This window comes from Podarcis raffonei, chromosome 12, assembly GCF_027172205.1.
Source record: "Podarcis raffonei isolate rPodRaf1 chromosome 12, rPodRaf1.pri, whole genome shotgun sequence".
Taxonomy (NCBI): Eukaryota; Metazoa; Chordata; class Lepidosauria; order Squamata; family Lacertidae; genus Podarcis; species Podarcis raffonei.
The window spans coordinates 3594463-3615785 of record NC_070613.1 but is presented as its reverse complement, the minus strand read 5'-3'; the positions used below and the strand labels follow the sequence as shown (position 1 = coordinate 3615785).

Below are 21323 nucleotides of genomic sequence, written 5' to 3'. Positions count from 1 at the left end.
CTTCTAGAGCAAAAAATACGGTATTTTAGAGATGAAAATGGGAGGCGAGAGTTGGAGTGGAGGCTGTAACTTTTGGGTAAAGTGACTCCCGGGCAGGACCATCCGTGTGTCGTGTGCCCCCAGCGTCTCTCGCCAACGGACCGTGCAAATGACGAAACGGCAGGGCATTCTACAGATTCGACATTTTTATTGTGCACAAACACATCTGTGGTGAAACAGAAGCACTGAGAAATATTAAGTCCAACCACAGCGGAAGAAACACTCGGAAAAATGTGCAAACCGCCCCCTTTTTCCCCAAGAATAATAAATGCAGCAATAGTTTGCTCCAGCCACAAATCCTTCTGTACCTCCCCACTTCTGATGCTGCCATCTTTTGCATGCAAGGGAGTAAACTTGAATGATTAAAAACCAGGGGACCAGGAACCCTCCAGGCACTGCTGGACTCCATATCTGCCATCATTCCAGTGTTCCTTCAACCGTCGGGTCCCCAGATGTTGGTGGACTACAACTCCCATCGTCCATGACCGTCAGTTAACCTGGCCGTGGATGATGGACGTTATAGTCCCAGGACATCTGGGAAGTGGGAACCCAACAGTTGAAGAACACAAGCCTACTCTGCACTGTTCACACTTGTCCTAAAGCTCTCCAGTCTTTCAGACCAGGCTTTCGAGCCTTGTTTTGAAGATGCTGGAGATCAAAACTGCTCTGCTATCTTCTTATGTGCAAAGCCGACAACACCATTTTCAGATTTGCATCGCACAATGATCCCGGCAGTGCTTGCAAATCCGGTGCAGTGTTCACCGGAATGACGTTTGGAACCCTGAATTTCTAAAACATCAAGAGTCTTAACGCAACACCTTCAGCCGAGGTCTTACAAGAAAATGCAAGTGACCAGGGGAAGTTTCCTATGGCTAACACAGGTCCACTGTTCGCCTTTCGCGGAGTTATTCTGCGTACAGATTTGCACTACGTGCACTCAATAAAGAGTAAGGAGACAGACAACAGACAGGAAGACTGAACGTTGAAGACTGCTGAACATAAATACTTCAGATCCAAGGTGTGTCTTTGAAGCACCAGTCTCAGCCAGAGGTATTTGTCATCTAAGGGTGCTTCCATACAGAAGGCTCTCTCAGGGCTTCCAATAATTGCTCTTCCACCGAAAGCTAGGAGCAGAATTGCCATTGGTCACCCACATTTCAAGAGTCAAGGTGCGTGTGCATCTTGCGTTCACCCAGTGGGCATGGCAGAGCTGGTTGGCACCTTTGCCCGCTCACATTTCCCGACTGCTCACTGGCCATGCCCACCCACTCTCTTCTCCAGACATTTTGAAGTGGGAGTTCTCAGCGGCAGTTTGGGCACCCTTGTTTGGTTACGGTTGTTCTAAGGGAAATCGCAAAAATAATAGTTAAAAGAGCTCTAGTTTTGTTTTTAAAATGCCGCCCGTATAACAGGGTAACAACAAACCAACCTATGGTCACATAAAGCATCCTCAATAAACATACGAGATGTAACCGGCTGTGTTCTTAGATAAATAAGATATACTATTCATAGTATTGGGACATGGGTGGCACTGTGGGTTAAACCACAGAGCCTAGGACTTGCCGATCAGAAGGTTGGCGGTTCGAATCCCTGCAACGGGGTGAGCTCCCGTTGCTCGGTCCCTGCTCCTGCCAACCTAGCAGTTCAAAAGCACCTCAAAGTGCAAGTAGATATATAGGTACCGCTCCGGCAGGAAGGTAAACGGCGTTTCCGTGCGCTGCTCTGGTTTGCCAGAAGTGGCTTAGTCCTGCTGGCCACATGACCAGGAAGCTGTAGGCCGGCTCCCTCGGCCAATAAAGTGAGATGAGCGCCGCACCCCCAGAGTCGGTCACGACTAGAACTAATGGTCAGGAGTCCTTTTATTCATAGTATCAAATTATAAATTTCAACAGAAGTAACTCACACCTGTCTGTAAAATGTGTGAGATCATGATATTGTATTTATTTGCATTACTTAAGAGCTTTAACTACTGATGAAGCCCAGGACGGCGAAACAAGGCCAATATTCCGGAAATCCTTGTCTAGACTCTGTGAAAGGATTTTGTGGATCTGTAACAACCTTTCACATGGATGGTTTGGACTTTATGAACAGACAGGTGGACACTATTACACAGATGGACCTTATGCATGAACTGACTTAATGATGTGATCCACTGGGTCTTCTGCTTTGCTCGTCCGTTGAACTTTATGAGTTACTTCCGTTGAAATTTACAATTTTGATACTAGGAATAGTATATCTTATTTATCTAAGAACACAGCCGGTTACGTCTCACGTATTACAGGGTAAGCAAACTGCATCTAAACTGATTTCTGAGTGAACAACCGAGCTTGCAAGGATTTCGCCAGAGAATGCCCAGCTCTCAATTTCAAGAGTAGATCTCATCAGACAACCAAACCCAGCCAGTTCCAGAATTCAGCCTGGTAAGTTTCACAGCCCAGCTAGGAAATCTACCAGCTTGATCTTCATTGCTTCTGAGCTGCATTGATTTTCCATAGTGCAATTGCAACCCCCCCCCTCCCAAATATATATATATTTAAGGAGTGCCTACAACACTGGTTTAGAGGCCTGTAACTTTACAGTGCTTACTCGGAAGTAAGCCCTGCCACTTTCAATGCAGCCTCCTAATTAATAGCTAAACTGAAGGTGGAAGAATCTTCAGTTCAGGAAGCGGTTAATGGAGGGGACAAGAGTTTCGGGGAAAGACAGGAAATGGCTCTGGAACAGGAAATGCACAGCGGACCAATAGAAAAAGGGGGCGGGGCTCTCAAATGTGTCACCCACCTCCGGGGGCAACTCCTCAGCCCCCTACTGCAGCGAGATCCCCACCCCCCCGCGAAGGAGATTGCATTGCTATTCTGCTCTTAATGGATTTTTGTGGGAAGGGGTGGAAAAACCAGACCGAAAAATGGGAAAACGTGGCAGGTTTTCAATCTGCCCACGAGACGGGCAATTGCACGTGAGAAGCCGCCTTTGGAAGCACCGAAAGGGCCTTGGATTGGGACCCGCAGGAGATTCTGATGCTTTTCTTGGGGCCAAACTCAAGAGGAACATCCGACAATGAACAATGACAGAAGCTCAACCCCAATCACAGCCTACTAAGGGTTCATTCATTCACACCACTTTGTTCTTATTAAGACATTATTGTCAGGAAGCAAGGACGTCACCAGGGAAGAGTTAATTGCATACTGGGGTGAGAACGGAGTACTGAATGTTTTACGGCAGGCAAGGGAAACCTTTGGCCCTCCAGATGTTCCTGCACCAGAGTCCAGTGTCCGGTTCTGGGTGCCAGAATTTAAGAAGGATACTGACAAGCTGGGGCAGGGGTGGGCAAAATTTTTTAGCCACGGGTCGGTCCACTGTCCCTCAGACCTTGTGGCCGGCCGGAGAAGCATCACTGCCAGAGTCCATTCTTCTTGGAATAAAAGGTTTGGCAGTGCCCAAGAAAGATGTTAGACTGTTTTTGTATGCCACAACTGCTGCTAGAATTTTGTTAGCTAAGAATTGGAAAACACAAGAAGTCCCAACAGTGGAGGAATGGCAGATGAAGATAATGGGCTTTTCGGAGCTAGCCGACCTGACCGGAAGAGTCCGTGACCAGAAGGAGGAGGACTACCAGGAGGAATGGATGAAATTCAAAGACTATTTAGTTAAATATGTTAAGAGAACTTAATTGGAAAAAACTGCAAATCTCAGATAGGCTTAGGATTTAAATATGTATTGTTAGAGAATAACATGTTTCAAGTTAAAATGAAAAGAAAGATGTTAAGCGATTAAGTTAATTTTATGAGAAAATTGGTTTTTGGAAAGCTGTTACAATGATATACGCTGAAATTCAGCCAGGGGGATTTGAGGAAGTCACTTAACAATGTTACTAAGATTGGATTAAGTATAATTAAGATGTATGTATGTTTGAAAATTTTGGAAAACCAATAAATTTTTTTTGGGAAAAACAAAAGAGAAGCGTCACTGGTAGGGGAGCTGGAGGAAGAGGCGAGGGGGGCAAACAGTTCTCCTCCTCACCCCCAACCTCCAGCCCCAGCCGCTGCGCTTACCTCCCAGGGGCTGCCACCGCCACCGCCGTTTCTCGTGAGTAGGCACAGCGAGTTCGTCCACATCGCTCTCTGGCCCACAGGAGCACCAGGGCGGTGGCAGCGGAGGTAAGATGAGCGGCGCAAAAGGTCTGGCTCCGGAGAGGGGCTGCTTAAAATGGCGCTCAGCCAGCCCCCTTCCTCCTCTAGGCAGGGCAGGGAGAAACCGGGAGGAGGGAGGGAGGGAGGAGCGGTGTGTGTGGAAATGGAATGGCGCGGGGGGGGGGGGAATGGCGCAACCCGAACGAACAGGATCCCCACACTGATCCACGGACAGTCCGCGGGCCAGGTCCATAGCTGTCAGCTTACAGATTTGAAAACAAGGGACCAGCAGCCTCGAAAATAAGCGATCAGCAGCCAAAATAAGCCTCAAGCGGTGGTTCCCACAGCGCAGCAACCCGGCAAAGGGGAGGCAGCAAGGAAAACCACCGTCACCTCTCCGCTGGGAAGCGCTGAGCAAAGGCGAGTCCCCAAGCAACGCGGCCGATTTGATCGGCACAAGGCATGCAAGCTCCACCCCCCAGTCGTTCTTAGACTCCTTATTGGGTGAGCAACGCAGCCAAGCAACCCAGTTGGAGCCTCCCTCCTCCCTGGCCGGCAGGGAGGGAGGGAGGGAGGGAGGGAGAGGAGCTGCTTCCTTTGAAACCCGGGAAATTTAAGGGACATCATCAGTAAGAGACAGCAGTGGGACACAGCGCTGGGATAAGGGACGTTCCCGCCAAATAAGGGACGTTTGCCAGCTATGGACGGATCCTGAAGGCAATTGGGCCTGATCCATCCCGCAGCCCTTAGTTTGCCGACCCCTGAGAGGATAATCAAGGGACTGGAAGCCATGCCTGATGAGGAACGGTTGAAGGAGCTGGGTACGTTTAGCCTGGAAAAGAGGAGATATGAGAGCCATCTTCAAATATCTCAAGGGCTGTCCCATGGAAGAGGGAGCATGCTTGTTTTCTGCTGCTCCTGAGATAAGGACCCGAAACAATGGATTCAAATTACAAGGAGATTCCGACTAAACATCAGGAAGAACTTTCCGAAAGTGAGAGCTGTTCTATAGTGGAATGGACTCCCTCAGAAGGTGTTGGGCTGTCCTTCACTGGAGGCTCTGGAACAGAGTTTGGACGGTCATCTGTCAGGAATGCTTTAGCTGCGATTCCTCTTCCAACTCCACAATTCTGCAACTGCAACTCCCACCATCCCTGGCCGCTGGGGGTTGCACTTCAATAAACACACAAGACGTAACCGGCTGTACGTTTGAAAAAAATAATATATACTATTCATTGTATTGAATTGTAGATTTCCACAGAAGTAGCTCGTAAAGTTCAACGAAAAAGGTAGAAGCTTCATTAGTAGTACAAACTCTAGGTAATGCAAATAAATGCAATATCGTAATCTCACACATTTTTACAGCAAAAATATTAAAACCGTCAACAACCGTACATACCACATATGATATCACAGGACAGTGGATCTTATAGCATAGTACTTTAGATCTGATATTTGATTACATTTTTGTATGAGGTGCATTACTGTTTATATGTGTAACATCTGAGTATGGATTAAGTTTGTTTTACTTTTGCGGTGCCATATGGGTCACTTTAAGAAAGAAATTTTTGGATCTGTTGATTGCCAACACCTGTTGAATCAGTATTGCGCTTGTGCATATAATTCTACTCTGTAAAAGTTGCTGTTTACAGCAGCTACTACTATGCTATAAGATCCACTGTCCTGTGATATCATATATGGTATGTATGGTTGTTGACGTTTTTTATTGTATTTCTTTGCATTACCTAGAGTTTGTACTACTGATGGAGCCTAGGACGGCGAAACAAGGCTAATATTCCGGAAATCCTTGTCTTAGACTCCGTGAAAAGATTCTGTAGAACTGCAACAACCTTTGGTGTGGATTGTTGGACTCTACGAACAGACAGGTGGGATAGACACTTTCACATATATGGACCTTATGCATAAACCGATTAAGAGACTGAACTGATCCACTGGGTCTTCTACTTTTCTCCCAGTACGTTTCCGAGCACAATTCAAAGTGTTGGTGCTGACCTTTAAAGCCCTAAATGGCCTCGGCCCTGTATACCTGAAGGAGCGTCTCCACTTCCATCGTTCTGTCCAGACACTGAGGTCCAGCGCCGATGGCCTTCTGGTGGTTCCCTCATTGCGAGAAGTGAGGTTACAGGGAACCAGGCAGAGGGCCTTCTCGGTGGTGGCACCCTCCCCTGTGAAACACCCTCCCACCAGATGTCAAAGAGAAAAACTACCACCAAACTTTTAGAAGACATCTAAAGGCAGCCCTGTTTAGGGAAGCTTTTAATATTTAATAGGTTATTGTATTTTAGTGTTTTGTTGGAAGCCGCCCAGAGTGGCTGGGGAAACCTAACCAGATGGGCAGGGTATAAATAATATATTATTATTATTATTAATTATTATTTCTCATTGAACTTTATGAGCTACTTCTGTTGAAATCTACAATTCAATACAATGAATAGTATATATTATTTTTTTCAAACGTACAGCCGGTTACGTCTTGTGTGTTTACTGAATACGTTTCACATAACCAGGGGGTTGCAGTTCAACAACATCTGGAAGGTCAAAAGATCCTCACGCCTGCTCCAAAATATTGCACCAGGTTCCTCACCACACCTGGACATTATTGGAAGCCAAAAGACATCTCCGCATCTCAATTAGGTATATTTGATTTACCCACCCACCCAACACCCCACAATTCCTTCCCGCCACCCTCTCACTCTGTCAGTTTCCTCTTCGACGGAGGGATGAGGTGAGACGGGAGCTCGTTCGGCAACTCATGGCCTTCCAACTTGACTTTGATGAGGTGGTTGGCCAAAGCAAACTCCTCGTCGTCAAGCATCCCGTCTTTGTCGATGTCAGACAGTTTCCAGATCTTGCCCAAGACAGTGTTCGGCAGCTTGGACCTCACCATCTCCTTCTTCGCGTTGGCGCCGGTTATCTTCCCGTCCACCGGCGAAAGCGTGTAGAAGATCTCGTCGTACATGGGCTTGTCCCTGGCCACCACCCAGTTGGCGTCGTCGATCCCTTCGCCGGCGCCCTCGCCGTAGCCGTGCCCAAAGGGGCCATGCAGGGTGCCCTCAAAGGCGCCCCCTTTCACCATCTGCACGGGCCGCTGGGACTCCTCCTGGCGCACCAGCACCATCAGCTGGGCGATATCGCTGGCAAGCATATCCTCAACGGCATCCAGCAGTTTGCTCTTCAAGGGCTGGAACTTACTGAAGTCTTGGCCGTGTAGCTGCTCCTGAAAGACAGAGCGATGGGCAATTCAGCGTTAAGAGAGGGTACCGCAATCACCTTTGGCTGGGTCGGGACGATATGGGATTGGGGGGCAACTCTCATCTCTTGTGGGGGCACAATTAGTGCCAGCACCGTCCGTTAAGAGTTTGGGTGTAATCTTTGACACCTCCCTTTCCTGGTCACTGGCCACTGTGATCTACACGACGGTCACCTCCAGGCTTGATTATTGTAACTCGCTCTATGTGGGGCTGCCCTTGAGACTGACCCAGAAACTCCAGCGGGCGCAGAATGCCGCGGCGAGACTCCTTACGGGGTCCTCGCGGCAGGATCACATTCACCCGGTGCTATACCAGCTGCACTGGCTCCCGGTGGAGTACAGGATCAGGTTTAAGGTGCTGGTTTTAATCTTTAAAGCCCTATATGGTCCAGGACCCTCGTACCTACGGGACCACCTCTCCTGGTATGTCCCACAGAGGACCTTACGGTCTTCAAATAAAAACACCTTGGAGGTCCAGGGCCACAGGGAGGTTAGGCTGGCCTCGACCAGAGCCAGGGCTTTTTTGGCTGTGGCCCCGATCTGGTGGAACGCTCTGCCACAAGAGACCAGGGCCCTGCGGGACTTGACATCTTTCCGCAGGGCCTGCAAGACAGAGCTGTTCCACCAGGCCTTTGGCAAAGGCACAGTCTGACCCCCTCTCTCCTTCTGTAATCTTCATAGAACTCTAGCCCAATGGTTGCCATTAATTTGATTCTGAACTGATTTCAATTAATTGACTGTGATTTTATGTAAACTGTGCTATTTTTACTGTCGTTAGCTGCTTTGGCTGGGGAGGGCGGGATATAAATAAAATATTATTATTATTATTTATTATAACCAAGCCTCCTGAGAAATAGTTCTCAAACGTTTTCCCTGAGGAATAAAAATCCGCCACACTGATTTTTAAATTGGCAAGAAATACGTTTGGTTGCGGGGAGAAACAACCCCTAGCAGTGCTTGGTTTTGAAAATATACCTATCTGTATCCTGCAGATTTAATGAGAGGCGTGAACTGGCTTTTGCAGCGTAATCTCACTTCTATTAGGTCTGACTTGAGACAAACTAACTGCCATCCCCTCATCAGCACAAAGAAAGCTTTCTCTTTTCTGATCTTTCCTATTTGTCAGAGTTGGAAATCCCTTTCACGAAAATACGTTGTGGAGAAGCACAGAAGAACAGCCAATGCTCTTAAAGAGAGGCCTGGATACTAGTTCTGGTTGTAAAGGTAAAGGGACCCCTGACCATTAGGTCCAGTCGTGACCGACTCTGGGGTTGCGGCGCTCATCTCGCTTTACTGGCCGAGGGAGCCGGCGTACAGCTTCCGGGTCATGTGGCCAGCATGACTAAGCCGCTTCTGGCAAACCAGAGCAGCGCATGGAAATGCCTTTTACCTTGCCACCGGAGCGGTACCTATTTATCTACTTGCACTTTGACGTGCTTTTGAACTGCTAGGTTGGCAGGAGCAGGGACTGAGCAACGGGAGCTCACCCCGTCGCGGGGATTCGAACCGCCGACCTTCTGATCGGCAAGTCCTAGGCTCTGTGGTTTAACCCACAGCGCCACCCGTGTCCCAGTTCTGGTTGAATATCCCCCAAAATTATTTTGATACTATACTACACTGAAACGTTTGAACACTTCTTTTGATTGTCCTTGAATCTTCCTGCCACAATTGCCATCACATCCGACCACGCCACTGTGGCGTGCCACACCCTTTGAGAACAATGGCCTTATGAGGAATGGTCGAGGGAGTTGGGTACGTTTAGCCTGGAAGAGGAAACTGGGAGGTGAAAGGATAGCCCTCTTCAAATATCTGGAGGGCTGTCGATGGAGTTGACTTTTAACGCCCTAAATGGCTCTGGCCCATTAAACCTGAAGGAGCGTCTCCACCCCCATCGTTCTGCCCGGACACTGAGATCCAGCTCCGAGGACCTTCTGGCGGTTCTCTCCCTGCGAGAAGTGAAGTTACAGGGCCTTCTCGGTGGCGGCGCCCGCCCTGTGGAATGCCCTCCCAGCAGATGTCAAGGAGATAAACAACTACACAACTTTTAGAAGACTTCTGAAGGCAGCCCTGTATCGGGAAGCTTTTAACGTTTGACATATTGCTGTGTCTTTATTATGTCAGAAGCTTCTCAGAGACGCTGGGGAAACCCAGTCAGATGGGTGGGGTATGAAATATAATTCTGATTATGACGGCAGATTAAAATTACAGGAAAGGCGATTCAAACTCAAGGTTAGGAAGAGCTTTTTGACAGCAATCGCCATTTGACAGTAGGATGGGACTTCCTCCAGTGGATTCTCTTTCCTTGGAGATTTTAAAGCAGAGGTGGGATGGCCCTCTATCACAGATGCTTCAGTGGAGATTCCTGCATTGCAGGGGGTTGGACTAGAGGACCTCGGGGGTCCCCAATTTCGAACTCTACAATTCTATGATTAATTTGACTCTGCAATTTGGAAGGCAGGCTGTGCTCCCCCCCCCTCTCCGGAACGATAATCTGAACTGAAAATGAGATTTCTCTTCTGGGCGAAAGCATCCCTTCCAAACCGGAATGTTCTAGCCGAGGTGGGCAGCAAAGTTCATTTTTGCCGCAGACCTCCCTCCGTGCAAGTGAAACTGAGGAGTTTTCCGTCCCGGTTCTCAGATGAGCTTTGTTTTTCCTGGCACTCACCTGCATCTTCTTCAGATTGGGAAAGTCTCCCGGCGAAATCTGATGCTCCCGCTCGATGCGCCCGTAGATCTCGCCCAAATTGTTCACGAGCTCCTTTTTCTTGTTATCCTTCCCAAACACTGACGGCATTTCCTTCTTAAGGGAGCTAATGATGTAGGCGTGGACCTAAGGACATCACAGAAGGGAGGTGTAAATACTTTGCGACTGCCATGAAACTTAGGGAACAAGCTGTGCTACCAAAATGATTCAGGTTTTAAATGATAATTTTATGTTACATTTTAGTGACCAAGATTTAATATATATTTTTTAATTGCCGCTATATCTGAATTGTCTCTGTTCTACCCAATTGCAATTCAATTTATCCCTGTTGTGTTTTATGAAGTGACCTGGAACTGGTCTGTGACCGTAATAATAAAGTTCTTCTTCTTCTAAATATTTTGTGTTTTTTTAGACAACAACAACACCTCATTCTCCATCCCTCCTGCCCAAATATTCTCCTCTATTTCTGCAAAGAGCTCAAGGTGATTCCCTCTTTCCCATTTAATCCCAATGACCCTACGAGGTAGATTCATAGCTGTCATTTTCAGATTTGAAAATAAGAGATCAGCAGCCAAAATAAGGGATTTGCCGGGCACAGGTATGTTCAACTTCTGAGCCCCTCTGAGCCAAAGGCAGAAAGCCCAGCCAGCAGCCAAATGAAGCCTCATCAATAAGGGACAGCAGCGGGACATGGGGCCGGGATAAGGGACTGTCCCGCCAAATAAGGGACACTTGACAGCTATGGGTGGATTAGGCTAAGAGACAGCAGCTCACCCAATGAGCTTCACAGCCGAGTCAGGATTTGTCTCCCGTCTCCCAGGTCCTAGTCTGGCTCTCTAGCCCAGTTTTTCCTCAAACCTGGGTCCCTGATAATCTAAGGTATGTTGAGCATCTTCCCCAAACCATCTTTTTATAGTGCTGATGGGATCTGCGATCCAAAATATCTGGAAGCCCTCAAGTTAGCGAAGGCTGCACTACATCACACTGGTTCTCAGGTAGACACAGTTGAATTTTATGTTATTTTGCATGTTTCTGAGCAGGACGCAGGACGAAACAGACGCCTCGCAACACTCCGTTTCAAAATACTTTTTCCGTCGTGACATTTCTTGGGTGCTTTGAGCGCAGCTCAGTCCCTTAGGTCAAGCTCTCCTCAGTCTCATGATGAGGACAAACAGAAAAAAGGGGTAGAAAGCAGCCTGTAACTGCAAAATTACAGCGGTACCTTGGTTTTCGAACGTCTCCGTTGACGAATGTTCCGTAACTCGAACGCCGAAAACCCGGAAGTAAACGCTTCCGTTTCTGAACGCGCCTTGGAAGTCGAACGGCTTCCACTGAGGTACCACTGAATTTTTATCAATTTTCTCTGTAAATTTGCAGACTGCCTCGGTTTTCAAATGTTTCGGAAGCTGAATGGCCTTCCGGAATGGATTACGTTCAAAAACTGAGGTTCCACTGTATAACCAGAGCCAGCGTGATGTGGCGCTTAGAGGAGCCTTTCTCAAATGTGGGTCTCCAGCTGCCGCCGGACTACAACTCCCATCATCAATGACCACTGGGTCCTGGAAGCTAGGGAAGATGGGAGTTGTAGTCCGACAGCAGCTGGGAGACCCATGTTTGAGGAATGCTGGGCTAATCTCTGGGACTGACCAAGTGTGCAGAGAAAAGCTTTCCTTGTGCACCTACTTCCGAAAATCCCTTGAAAAACATCTTCATGTATGCGACAACAGCCACGAGAGTTCTGGTAGCACAAGGATGGAAGACTGAAGAAACCCTAACTAAAGAACCACGGCAAGAAAAATTGATGGACTACGCAGAACTGGCAAAACTAACACACAAGCTACGGGACAAGGATAACTGTGACTTTAAGGATGAATGGGAACCCTTTACAAAGGATCTGAAGACGCAACAAAGCGAACTGGACTCCTTGGCAGGTTTTGAATAAACATTCACAAACCTTTTATTGATAATGATCAGCTAAATCGTTTGAGGATCTATACAACTTTGTAACATGCAGAAAACAGCATTCTTAGAGAAACCAAAGACTGGAAACTGACGGAAGTCGGGGGGTGAGGGTGGGGGTGGGTGGGTTTTGTGTGGGAGGGAGGAAAAATGGGGGGGGGACAAGGATGATACGTTTTTGGATAATATATTGTTATAATTTTGAATTTAAAAAAAATTAAAAGAAAGGAATAGGCCACTGGGGAGACAGACAGACAGACAGACAGACATTCACCTTGGCTAGCCTTGCCCGCTTAATGAGGTCGTTCAGTTTCCGGAGGGCTGCATTTCGGGGCAGGCTTTGGATGTCCCTGAAGAGGTCCTGTTCCTCGGCTTCAAAGAGCTTGCGGTTATCGGGGATGAGGAGCGGGTGAGACCAGAAGGAGCCGATGTAGACCCTGATGACCTCGGGCGTGTTGACGATCTTCCCCAGCGACCACATGAGCGCCCCGTAGACTCTCATGAGCTGCTGGGTCTCAATCTGGTCGGCCTTGTTGAGCACCACCCTCATCTTGTCCTCGTGGTTCTTCAGGGCTTTGATGACCTCGGAGAACTCATCTGAGATGTCCAGTTTGTGGGCGTCGAAGAGGAGGATGATGCGGTCCACCCGCTCTGCAAACCACTCCAGGACGGCGGCGAAGTCGTAGCCTACGTCGGGGCAGGAGAGAAGGGGAGTCCCGTCAGAACATCAGGGATGGCTCCGTCAGTTGTGGAGCTCAAAACGCTAAGGACATCCATGTCATAAGGGGCAGCTACAGGGACACGGGTGGCACTGTGGGTTAAACCACAGAGCCTAAGACTTGCCGATCAGAAGGTCAGCGGTTCGAATCCCCGCAATGGGGTGAGCTCCCATTGCTCGGTCCCTGCTCCTGCCAACCTAGCAGTTCAAAAGCACGTCAAAGTGCAAGTAGATAAATAGGTACCGCTCTGGTGGGAAGGTAAACGGTGTTTCCGTGCGCTGCTCTGGTTTGCCAGAAGCGGCTTAGTCACACTGTCTGCAGACAAAACGCTTGCTCCCTCGGCCAGTAAAGCGTGATGAGCGCCACAACCCCAGAGTCGTCTGTGACTGGACCTAACGGTCAGGGGTCCCTTTACCTTTATCCTTTACATTTGAAGGATGAGGGTGGCGCTGTGGGTTAAACCACAGAGCCTAGGGCTTGCCAATCAGAAGGTCGGTGGTTTGAATCCCCGTGACGGGGCGAGCTCCCGTTGCTCGGTCCCTGCTCCTGCCAACCTAGCAGTTCAAAAGCACGTCAAAGTGCAAGTAGATAAATAGGTACCGCTCTGGTGGGAAGGTAAACAGTGTTTCCGTGCGCTGCTCTGGTTTGCCAGAAGTGGCTTAGTCATGCTGGCCACAAGACCCGGAAGCTGTACGCCGGCTCCCTCGGCCAGTAAAGAGAGATGAGCGCCGCAACCCAAGAGTCGGCCACGACTGGACCTAATGGTCAGGGGTCCCTTTACCTTTACCTTACATATTCCTACATTGCAGGGGGTTGGACTAGAAAGACCTACACTGTCTCCCAGTACGTTTCCAAGCACAATTCAAAGTATTGGTGCTGACCTTGAAAGCCCTAAACAGCCTCAGCCTGAAGGAGCGTCTCCACCCCCATCGTTCTGCCCGGACACTGAGGTCCAGCTCCGAGGGCCTTCTGGGGGTTCCCTTACTGCAATAAGCCAAGTTGCAGGGAGAGGGCCTTCTTGGTGGTGGCACCCACCCTGTGGAACGCCCTCCCACCAGATGTCAAAGAGAAAAACAACTACAAGATTTTCAGAAGACATCTGAAGGCAGCCCTGTTTGGGGAAGTTTTTAATGTTTAATTAATGTCCCACAGAGGACTTTACGGTCTTCAAACAAAAACATCTTGGAGGTCCCAGGCCAAGCAGCAGCAAAGTTTGGATTTGATATCCCGCTTTATCACTACCCCAAGGAGTCTCAGAGAGGCTAACATTCTCCTTTCCCTTCCTCCCCCACAACAAACACTCTGTGGGGTGAGTGAGGCTGAGAGACTTCAGAGAAGTGTGACTGGCTCAAGGTCACCCAGCAGCTGCATGTGGAGGAGCGGGGAAGCAAACCCGGTTCACCAGATTACGAGACTACCGTTCCAAAACCAAAGCACGCTATCCCATAGAAAGCAATGCAAAATGGATTAATCCATTCCAGACTTTAAAAAACCCCTAAAACAGCAGTTTAGCATGAATTTTACTATCTAACGAGACCACTGATCCATAAAATGAAAGCATTAAACGATGTACTGAAGTCACACAATCAATCAGTAGCTGAACTGGGTTCCACACAAAAAGAAAAAGAGCCACAAAAACGCAAAATAAATAGCAAAAACAGACAGGCTGCAACTTAACACTTTAAACTAAAGTGTGGCACTCAAATTGGAAGTATTAACACTCAAAACGGAGCACGTTCGGCTTCCAAAAAAGTTCGCAAACTGGAACACTGACTTCCGGGTTTGCAGTGTTTGGGTTCCAAGTTGTTTGAGGACTAAGGCGTTTGAGAACCAAGGCACCACTGTATATAAAGGTGCAAAATTATGCATGTTCTTCCTAGCCAGGAACTGCCGCTCCAGGGCGAGAGCCGCTGCTCATTTCTCCAAAGGAAAAACTTAACAAATAGCAGAAAAGGACCCAGTGGGAATACTCTGGCTGTAGCAAATCCCAAAGGACAATTGCACAAGCGGCTTTTCACAGCCTTACATCTGCCCTGCTTTTCTCAGCCAAAGGGAAAAGAGATGCTTGCGTGTCAGGCTTCCAGAACTAACATTTGCATTAAGACAAAGCAGAGCAGGGCATGTCCCAAGTTCAAGTCTCGCTCAAGGGCTCGTTGTACGACCCAGATTCAGATCTCTCTACGCTGCTGCACAGGAAGGGGTCATTCTGGCTCAATTGCTGCAGCTGGATACATATGGAATAATAAGAACTGTAGAGTTGGAAGAGGCCCTGTAAAAATCATTCCGAAAAGAACAGGAATTATTATTTTTTAATGTATGACATCTTAGCGTATTTTTGGTCTTTGTGGAAGCCGCCCAGAGTGGCTGGGGAAACCCAGCCAGATGGGCAGGGTACAAATAATAAATTATAATTATAATTATTATGCTTCGGGATTCTGAACGATTTATTAAGAAAGGGAAATTAGTTTTTCTCTCTCTCCAAAATATTAAATATTCCAGTATTGACCCCCAATAATTTGTTGGTTTTGCAACCATACCGGGTCCGTCAACAATTTCAGATTTTCTCATTTCTTCGGACAGCGACGCTTAAAAGGCAAACTTGCTAAAAGTGCTCTCAGTGTTGGCACCTGCCGCTGATCAAACAGGCCTTGGAAAGGTTTTCTGGCAAGGCCAAGTCAGCGCTTAGCAAAAGCACCACTCCCAGTCTTAATTGTTCCAAGAACTGACCAGTTAAATGGTTCACATAAGGAGACGGACAATGTGTATTGCAGCGGTTCTCAACCTGTGGCTCCCCAGATGTTTTTGGACTACAACTCCCACCATCCCTGAGCTCTGGGCCTTGCTAGCTAGGGGTGATGGGAGTTGTAGTCCAACAACATCTGGGGACCCACAGGTTGAGAAAGGCTGCTGAGCAGGAACAATACTAACATTAAAGGTAAAGGGACCCCTGACCATTAGGTCCAGTCGTCGCTGACTCTGGGGTTGCGGCGCTCATCTCGCTTTATTGGCCGAGGGAGCCGGCGTACAGCTTCCAGGTCATGTGGCCAGCATGACTAAGCCGCTTCTGGCAAACCAGAGCAGTGCATGGAAACGCCGTTTACCTTCCCGCTGGAGTGGTACCTATTTATCTACTTGCACTTTGACGTGCTTTCAAACTGCTAGGTTGGCAGGAGCAGGGACCGAGCAACGGGAGCTCACCCCGTCGCTGGGATTTGAACCGCCGACCTTCTGATCGGCAAGTCCTAGGCTCTGTGGTTTAACCCACAGCGCCACCCGCGTCCCTACCAATACTAACATTAAGACTCACTAACTCAGGCCTTTGCCACCTGGTGCCCTCCAGGTGTTTCTCGACTACTGCTCCCATCAGTCCCCCCCCCTCATTTAGAGAGTGAGCACCTGAGCATGTGCAGAGTGCTCACCCCCCCATGCCCGCACAGCAGAATTTGCTGTTGCCATAATGACAAAGGATGGCATGTGTGATGCAGCCGAAATTTCAGCCCTTGAGAGCAGAGATGCTGGGTTTGACTGGATCACAAAAGAAAGAAACAAATGGGAAATAAACACCTCACACAGGGAAATATTATAGGATGCAAGCTCCTCTTGCAGAAATAAAATTCATTAAATGTGCAATTACGTATGAAAGTCAAGAAACCAGTTGCTGCTGAACGAAGGAGCAAGATCAGAACTGTTGTAATTGGATTAATCAAGATTATGGAAGCAGAAAGAAATATGAATTTGGCACCCTGAAATCCAGCACACAGGAAGTCACCTAAAGTAGTTTAATTTGGACTTTTAATAACTGGCTCTTTTAATTGTATTATAGGAAATCAGCCCCGAGTGCTCACTGGAAGGACAGATCCTGAAGCTGAGGCTCCAAGACTTTGACCACCTCATGAGAAGAGAAGACTCCCTGGAAAAGACCCTGATGTTGGGAAAGATGGAGGGCACAAGGAGAAGGGGACGACAGAGGACGAGTTGGTGGGACAGTGTTCTCGAAGTTACCAGCATGAGTTTGACCAAACTGCGGGAGGCAGTGGAAGACTGGAGTGCCTGGCGTGCTCTGGTCCAGGGGGTTACGAAGAGTCGGACACGACTAAACGACTAAAGAACAACAAAGTCGGTATTGTGATAATGTGGCTTTTATTGGATTATTGTAACTGAAAATTAATAAAAACCATTATTTTAAAAAAAGGGGGACTTAGGCAGCTGGGTGAAGGCAGAGGTCTTCAGTCTCTGCAACTACCCCCAGGGGCAAGACTTACGGAAGAGGATTTGCTGCGCTCATTAGGCCTGGCACTCCTGTGCAGATCCTGTGTTGATTTTTTAAAATAATTTACTTTATGTGATTTACTGCCTTCTGCATGCAAGGCAAGTGATCTCCCCGAGAGCCCTTCTCCAAACAGACAGCTGGGTTGGCAAAACGATTTTCTCAGACTGTCCCCGCATGCCACAAAAGGAGAAATGTTCTTGCTCTGGAGTCCGTTAGCAGCTAACAGATTGAGATTGAATCCTGACAAGACAGAAGTGCTGTTTTTGGGGGACAGGGGGCGGGCTGGTGTGGAGGACTCCCTGGTCCTGAATAGGGTAACTGTGCCCCTGAAGGACCAGGTGCGCAGCCTGGGAGTCATTTTGGACTCACAGCTGTCCATGGAGGTGCAGGTCAATTCTGTGTCCAGGGCGGCTGTCTACCAGCTTCATCTGGTACACAGGCTGAGACCCTCCCTGCCCGCAGACTGTCTCGCCAGAGTGGTGCATGCTCTGGTTATCTCCCGCTTGGGCTACTGCAATGCGCTCTACGTGGATGACCCGGAAACTACAACTAATCCAGAACGCAGCAGCCAGACTGGTGACTGGGAGTGGCCACCAAGACCACATAACACCGGTCTTGAAAGACCTACATTGGCTCCCAGTACGTTTCCGAGCACAATTCAAAGTGCTGGTGCTGACCTTGAAAGCCCTAAACGGCCTTGGCCCAGTATACCTGAAGGAGCATCTCCACCCCCATCGTTCAGCCTGGACACGGAAGTCCAGCTCTGAGGGCCTTCTGGTGGTTCCGTCCCTGCGAGAAGCCAAGTTACAGGGAACCAGGCAGAGGGCCTTCTTGGTGGTGGCGCCCTCCCTGTGGAACGCCCTCCCACCAGATGTCAAAGAGAACAACAACTACCAGACTTTTAGAAGACATCTGAAGGCAGCCCTGTTTAGGGAAGCTTTTAATGTTTGATGTATTACAGTATTTTAATATTTTGTTGGAAGCCACCCAGAGTGGCTGGGGAAGCCCAGCCAGATGGGCGGGGTATAAATAATAAATTATTATTATTATTATTACTGCTCCAGAGTCCGTTAGCGGTTCAGAGGCCGATGGAGGGACAGGCGACCTTCGCAAGAGGAGCCTTGATGAATTTTCAGAGTTGGCCGGTCTCTCTCACCTTCAAGGGCGAGTGGAAAGGTCAGGAGGACTCGGCAAAATGGGTCAAGCCTCATTTCACACACAGGCCTGGCTCACTAACGAGCACAGAAAAGGGACATTTGGAAAGAGAAATCCAGGCCAACATAGTGAGAAACATCAAGGCTGTCAGGGGCAGAGGCAATTATCGATAGACCCCGAGAGAGAAGCCTATTTATAGCCGAACCAACACGGGCGATAGGTATTTATAGAAAACGTTTTTTTCTTTTAAATACCCGAGAACGCACCCCTGGCAGCAGTCGCTATTCAACGTGGCACTGGAGTGAAACTTTGCTCAGCCAAGGGTTCAAAAAGCCACAAAGGATGACTTTAAACCCTGAGCAAGATTTTATTTATGAATCCCAAGCTGGAATGAAGATTGCCGGAAGAAATATCCACAACCTCAGACGTGCAGATGACACAACCTGGATGGCAGAAAGTGAGGAGGAATTAAAGAACCTTTTAATGAGGGTGAAAGAGGAGAGAGCAAAATATGGTCTGAAGCTCAACATAAAAAAACCCAAAGATCATGGCCACTGGGCCCATCACCTCCTGGCAAATAGAAGGGGAAGAAATGGAGGCAGTGAGAGATTTTACTTTCCTGGGCTTCGCCTTCTAAATCCGGCCCACAGACAGTCCGGGAATCGGCGTGTTTTTACTTGAGTAGAATGTGCCCTTTTATTTAAAATGCATCTCTGGCTTATTTGTGGGGCCTGCCTGGTGTTTTTACTTGAGTAGAATGTGCCCTTTTATTTAAAATGCATCTCTGGCTTATTTGTGGGGCCTGCCTGGCGTTTTTACATGAGTAGAATGTGTGCTTTTATTTCAAATGCACCTCTGGGTTATTTGTGGGGCATAGGAATTTGTTCATTTTTTTTCAAAATATAATCCGTCCCCCAACAAGGTCTGAGGGACAGTGGACCGGCCCCCTGCTGAAAAAGTTTGCTGACCCCTGGTTTAGACTTATTATGAGTAATTGTAAGTTTAAGTTAAGTCTGCTGCAACTGGATGTCTTATGGACAGGGCCAATCCTGAATGTATTGGATTTGTGTCCATTACATTGGTACCTCCAGTTGTGGACGGGATCCGTTCCGGAGCTCTGGTCGGATCCAGAGGTTTCCGCAAGGGGAGGTGCCTGTTCTGCGCATGCACGAAACCCGGAAAAATACTTCCGGGTTTGCTGCTTTCGCAACGTAAACCAAGGTTCTACTGTATGCTGATTTGCCTTCAGTAGCTGTAGAGCTCTGCTGGATGAAGTTATCAATTGCCTCTGGTCTATCGTTTGGGAATTCTGCAACATGCTTAAGCTTTTACTCATCAGCAATGACAGTCCCTTCCACAGAAGCTGCTGCTTTCACTTTACCTCGGCTGATTCTCTGCTTCTCCCCGGAAAGGATCCCCGGAGTGTCAATCACACTGATGCTCTCCAGAACTGGATTTGGCAGCTGTGCACAAACAAATCTAAGGGGTGGAAAGGCAGAAGAAAAATGTCACAACGAAGTAGTACAAGGGACAGAACATGGACAATATATGGGGTGAGAATTAAGTCTTGGCCCACTGGCTTTCCTCTGAAGTTCTCCACTGAAACGCATTCCATGTGCTGAAGACTAAAGGGTAAAGGTAAAGGGACCCCTGACAGTGTAGTCCAGTTGTGGACGACTCTGGGGTTGCGGCGCTCATCTCGCTTTACAGGCCGAGGGAGCCGGCATTTGTCCGCTTCCACAGACAGTTTTTCCGGGTCATGTGGCCAGCATGACTAAGTCGCTTCTGGTGAAACCAGAGCAGCGCACGGAAACACCGTTTACCTTCCCACTGGAGCGGTACCTATTTATCTACTTGCACTTTGAGGTGCTTTCGAACTGCTAGGTTGGCAGGAGCAGGGACCGAGCAACGGGAGCTCACCCCGTCGCAGGGATTCGAAACGCTGACCTTATGATCCTCCGTAAAAACAAGCCCAATGGAGTCAGTGTGGCCCAGTGGCTAGATTGTCAGACTAGGACCTAGGAGACCCGGGTTTGAATCTCCACCTGGTCACGAGCTCCCTGGGTGACCGTGGGCCAGTCACAGTCTTTCTGCCTAGCCTACCTCACAGTCTTGTTGTTGGGAATTAAAAAAGAAGATCATGGCCACTGGTCCCATCACCTGCTGGCAAACAGAACAGGAAGAAATGGAGACAGTGAGAGATTTTACTTTCTTGGTCTCCATGATCACTGCAGATGGTGACAGCAGCCATGAAATTAAAAGACGCCTGCTTCTTGGGAGGAAAGCAATGACAAACCTAGACAGCATCTTAAAAAGCAGAGACATCACCTTGCCAACAAAGGTCCGTATAGTTAAAGCTATGGTTTTCCCAGTAGTGATGTATGGAAGTGAGAGCTGGACCAGAAAGAAGGCTGATCGCTGAAGAATGGATGCTTTTGAATTCTGGTGCTGGAGGAGACTCTTGAGAGTCCCATGGACTGCAAGAAGATCAAACCTCTCCATTCTGAAGGAAATCAGCCCTGAGTGCTCACTGGAAGGACAGATCCTGAAGCTGAGGCTCCAAGACTTTGGCCACCTCATGAGAAGAGAAGACTCTCTGGAAAAGACCCTGATGCTGGGAAAGATGGAGGGCATAAGGAGAAGGGGACGACAGAGGACGAGATGGTTGGACAGTGTTCTCGAAGCTACCAGCATGAGTTTGACCAAACTGCGGGAGGCAGTGGAAGACAGGAGTGCCTGGCGTGCTCTGGTCCAGGGGGTCACGAAGAGGCGGATACGACTAATCGACTAAACAACAACAACAACAACAACATGCCACCTTGAGCTCCTTGGAGAAAAAGGTGGGGTATTAATCCAGCAAAGAAAAATAATGAAATCCAAATGGAAAAATTCATCCTGAAATCCAAACTCAGAAACAACTACTCGTTTAATGCTCTACATGGCGAACACCACCATGGTGGGCCCCGTATGTAACCGGCAGACAGCAGAATATCTCTTTCCCTTTCATACCAGCCTCCTGGACTTGGCCCTGATGTTTTGGAAGGAAATGTTCTTGATTATTTAGCTGTCCAAACAA

At 48.3% G+C, this 21323-nt stretch overlaps 2 protein-coding genes across 2 annotated transcripts in view; one reads left to right on the top strand and one right to left on the bottom strand.

Annotated features, from left to right (window-relative positions):
- The window catches only part of TWSG1 (twisted gastrulation BMP signaling modulator 1), a 194694-nt gene that overhangs the window by 32654 nt on the left and 140717 nt on the right, over positions 1-21323 (top strand). The gene's annotated exons all lie outside the window — the stretch shown is intronic.
- LOC128423863 (EH domain-containing protein 3) overlaps positions 6657-21323 on the bottom strand; it is a 42620-nt gene continuing 27953 nt past the window's right edge. Inside the window, exons 3-6 of the mRNA XM_053409413.1 lie at positions 19629-19726; positions 12378-12790; positions 10106-10270; positions 6657-7407 (exon numbers count right to left, since the gene is read on the bottom strand). Coding sequence (XP_053265388.1) covers positions 6880-7407; positions 10106-10270; positions 12378-12790; positions 19629-19726 — 1204 coding nt within the window. The 3' untranslated portion in view covers positions 6657-6879. The remainder of the gene's footprint in view (positions 7408-10105; positions 10271-12377; positions 12791-19628; positions 19727-21323) is intronic.